The sequence below is a fragment of the Centrocercus urophasianus genome, unplaced genomic scaffold (assembly GCF_019232065.1).
Source record: "Centrocercus urophasianus isolate 14NV4802_14NV808 unplaced genomic scaffold, USGS_Curo_1.0 seq_13, whole genome shotgun sequence".
NCBI classification, from domain to species: domain Eukaryota; kingdom Metazoa; phylum Chordata; class Aves; order Galliformes; family Phasianidae; genus Centrocercus; species Centrocercus urophasianus.
Genome location: NW_024884475.1, coordinates 50,642,527 through 50,644,648, shown reverse-complemented (window position 1 = coordinate 50,644,648; position 2,122 = coordinate 50,642,527). Strand labels below are relative to the sequence as shown.

General features: G+C 69.5%; 1 protein-coding gene across 1 annotated transcript in view; it reads left to right on the top strand.

Annotated features, from left to right (window-relative positions):
* The first annotated feature begins 859 nt into the window (after positions 1–859).
* The window catches only part of CXXC4 (CXXC finger protein 4), a 20,955-nt gene continuing 19,692 nt past the window's right edge, over positions 860–2,122 (top strand). The window contains exons 1-2 of the mRNA XM_042812701.1: positions 860–1,670; positions 1,773–1,963. Coding sequence (XP_042668635.1) covers positions 860–1,670; positions 1,773–1,963 — 1,002 coding nt within the window. The remainder of the gene's footprint in view (positions 1,671–1,772; positions 1,964–2,122) is intronic.

The window sequence follows — 2,122 nt, the reverse complement described above, 5'->3', positions numbered from 1 at the left end:
TTACCGTAATTGATAACCATTTGGAACTGAACGTGGCGGCGTCTGGCAGCTAGATGCGGCCCCGCGGCGTGCCCGGAGCGGAGGCTCTGCCCGATGGCCGCCCGTCGGAAAAGGTGCTGAAGTATCTGAGCCGCTCAGGTACGGCAGCTGGAAAACAAAGAGCCACTGTTCGGAAACTGAGGGCTTTTGAAGTTCTACTGCTGTTTCGCCTCAGTTGGCGAAGGCTGCCGTAACGTGCCTTTCTCCCGCCTCTAAACCAAGCCCCCCGGCAGCGGCCTGCGGGCGGCCGCCCTGACCCCGCGGCTCCCTGCAGACGGCCTCGGGGATCCCTCCCTCCCTGCGGGGTGAACTCTGGCTCCCGCAGCGCCCGGGGCCTCGGCGCGGTTACGGCTCGCCTGCCCCGGCGCTGCTGTCTCGGCTGTCGCCCCGCTGCCAGCTGTGCCGCGGCGCTAATGACCGCAGGGCGCAGAAGGACACGGCGGCAGCTGGCGGCTCCCCGCCTCCTTCTCTTCGGGGCTTTTTTTTCATCCCCTTTCCGCCTCCCCCCTCTGCCCCCCCCCCTTTTTTTTTTTTCCCTTTTTTTTTTTTTTTTTCCTTTTTTTTTTTTCCTTTTTTTTTTTCTGTTTTCCCCTTACGCTTTCTCCGCCGGTGGGCAGCCCCGGCCCCGCGCCCGCCTGCAGACTTCGCCGGGAATTCCCTGCGCCCTCCCCTGGCTCCCGCCCCCCCCTGGGAATCCACTTTGTGTCTTTCAGCTCCCGTGAGGATGCGGCAGGCCAAGCCGGCCGGCCGCTCGGCGTCGCCGGGGACGCGCCCCGCGTGGGACTGAGCTCCCCCCGACCCCCACCCGCTCGCCGCCACCATGAACACCAACGTGTGCGTGGAGAGCGGCCCCAACCCCGAGGCGCCGGGGCTGCCCAAGGACAGCCACCTGCCCGAGGGGGCCCTCAACAGCCTTGTGGATTACAACTCGGAGATGGAGAGGTACCGCTCCTTCGCCACCTTCTACAAGACCAACGGCGGCGCCTTCCCGCAGGCGGCCAAGATCGCGCGCATCACCACCCCCATCTTCCCCAGCGCCGCCGCCGCCGCCGCCGCCCGCATCGGCATGTCCCCCTGGAACTGCGACACCGCCACCGCCGCCGCCGCCACCGCCATGCTCTGGGGCAGCGGCGGCGGCGGCGGCGGCGCGGCGGGCGGCGCGAGGAAGCCCTCCTCCTCCTCCTCCTCCGCCGCCGTCGCCGCCGCCTCCGCGGCCGCCGCCGCCTCCTCGCTGCACGCCGGCAGGGGCGGCATGCACCACCGGAGCGACTCGCAGCGCCTGGGCAAGCCCGGCTGCGCGCCGGCCGAGCAGCCCGCGCTGCCCATGGCCAACGGCAACTTCCTCTCCGGCTTGGCCCCCGAGCACTGCCGGCCACTGGCGGGCGAGTGCATGAACAAGCTCAAGTGCGGCGCCGCCGAAGCCGACATCATGAACCTCCCCGAGCGCGTCGGCACCTTCTCGGCCATCCCGGCGCTGGGCGGCCTCTCGCTGCCACCCGGGGTCATCGTCATGACGGCCCTGCACTCCCCCGCCGCGGCTTCGGCCGCCGTCACAGACAGCGCCTTCCAGATCGCCAACCTGGCGGACTGCCCGCAGAGCCACGCCTCGGCCGCCCCCGCCTCCGCCCTGGGCGCCGCCGCCGGCGCGGGGGGCGGTGGAGGAGGAGGCGGCGGCGGCGGCGGCGGCGGGGGGGCCGGCGGTGGTGGCGGAGGTGGTGGCGGCGGAGGAGGAGGCGCCGGGGCCGGGGCCGGGGCGGGCAACCCCGCCAAGAAGAAGCGGAAACGCTGCGGGGTGTGCGTGCCCTGCAAGCGGCTCATCAACTGTGGAGTCTGCAGCAGTTGCAGGAACCGCAAAACGGGACACCAGATCTGCAAATTTAGGAAATGTGAAGAGCTTAAGAAAAAACCTGGCACTTCGCTAGAGGTCAGAGGAGATGATTTCTTTTTCCCCAGCCTCCCGCCGTCCCTCCTCAACCCCCTGCCCCCGCCCCTGCAGTGCTTCTTGTCTAGCTTCAAGATGCAGCACCCGTTTTCCGAGGCCTCCTTCAGGCTCTGAGGGTGCTCCCGCCGCCGGCGCGGCCCC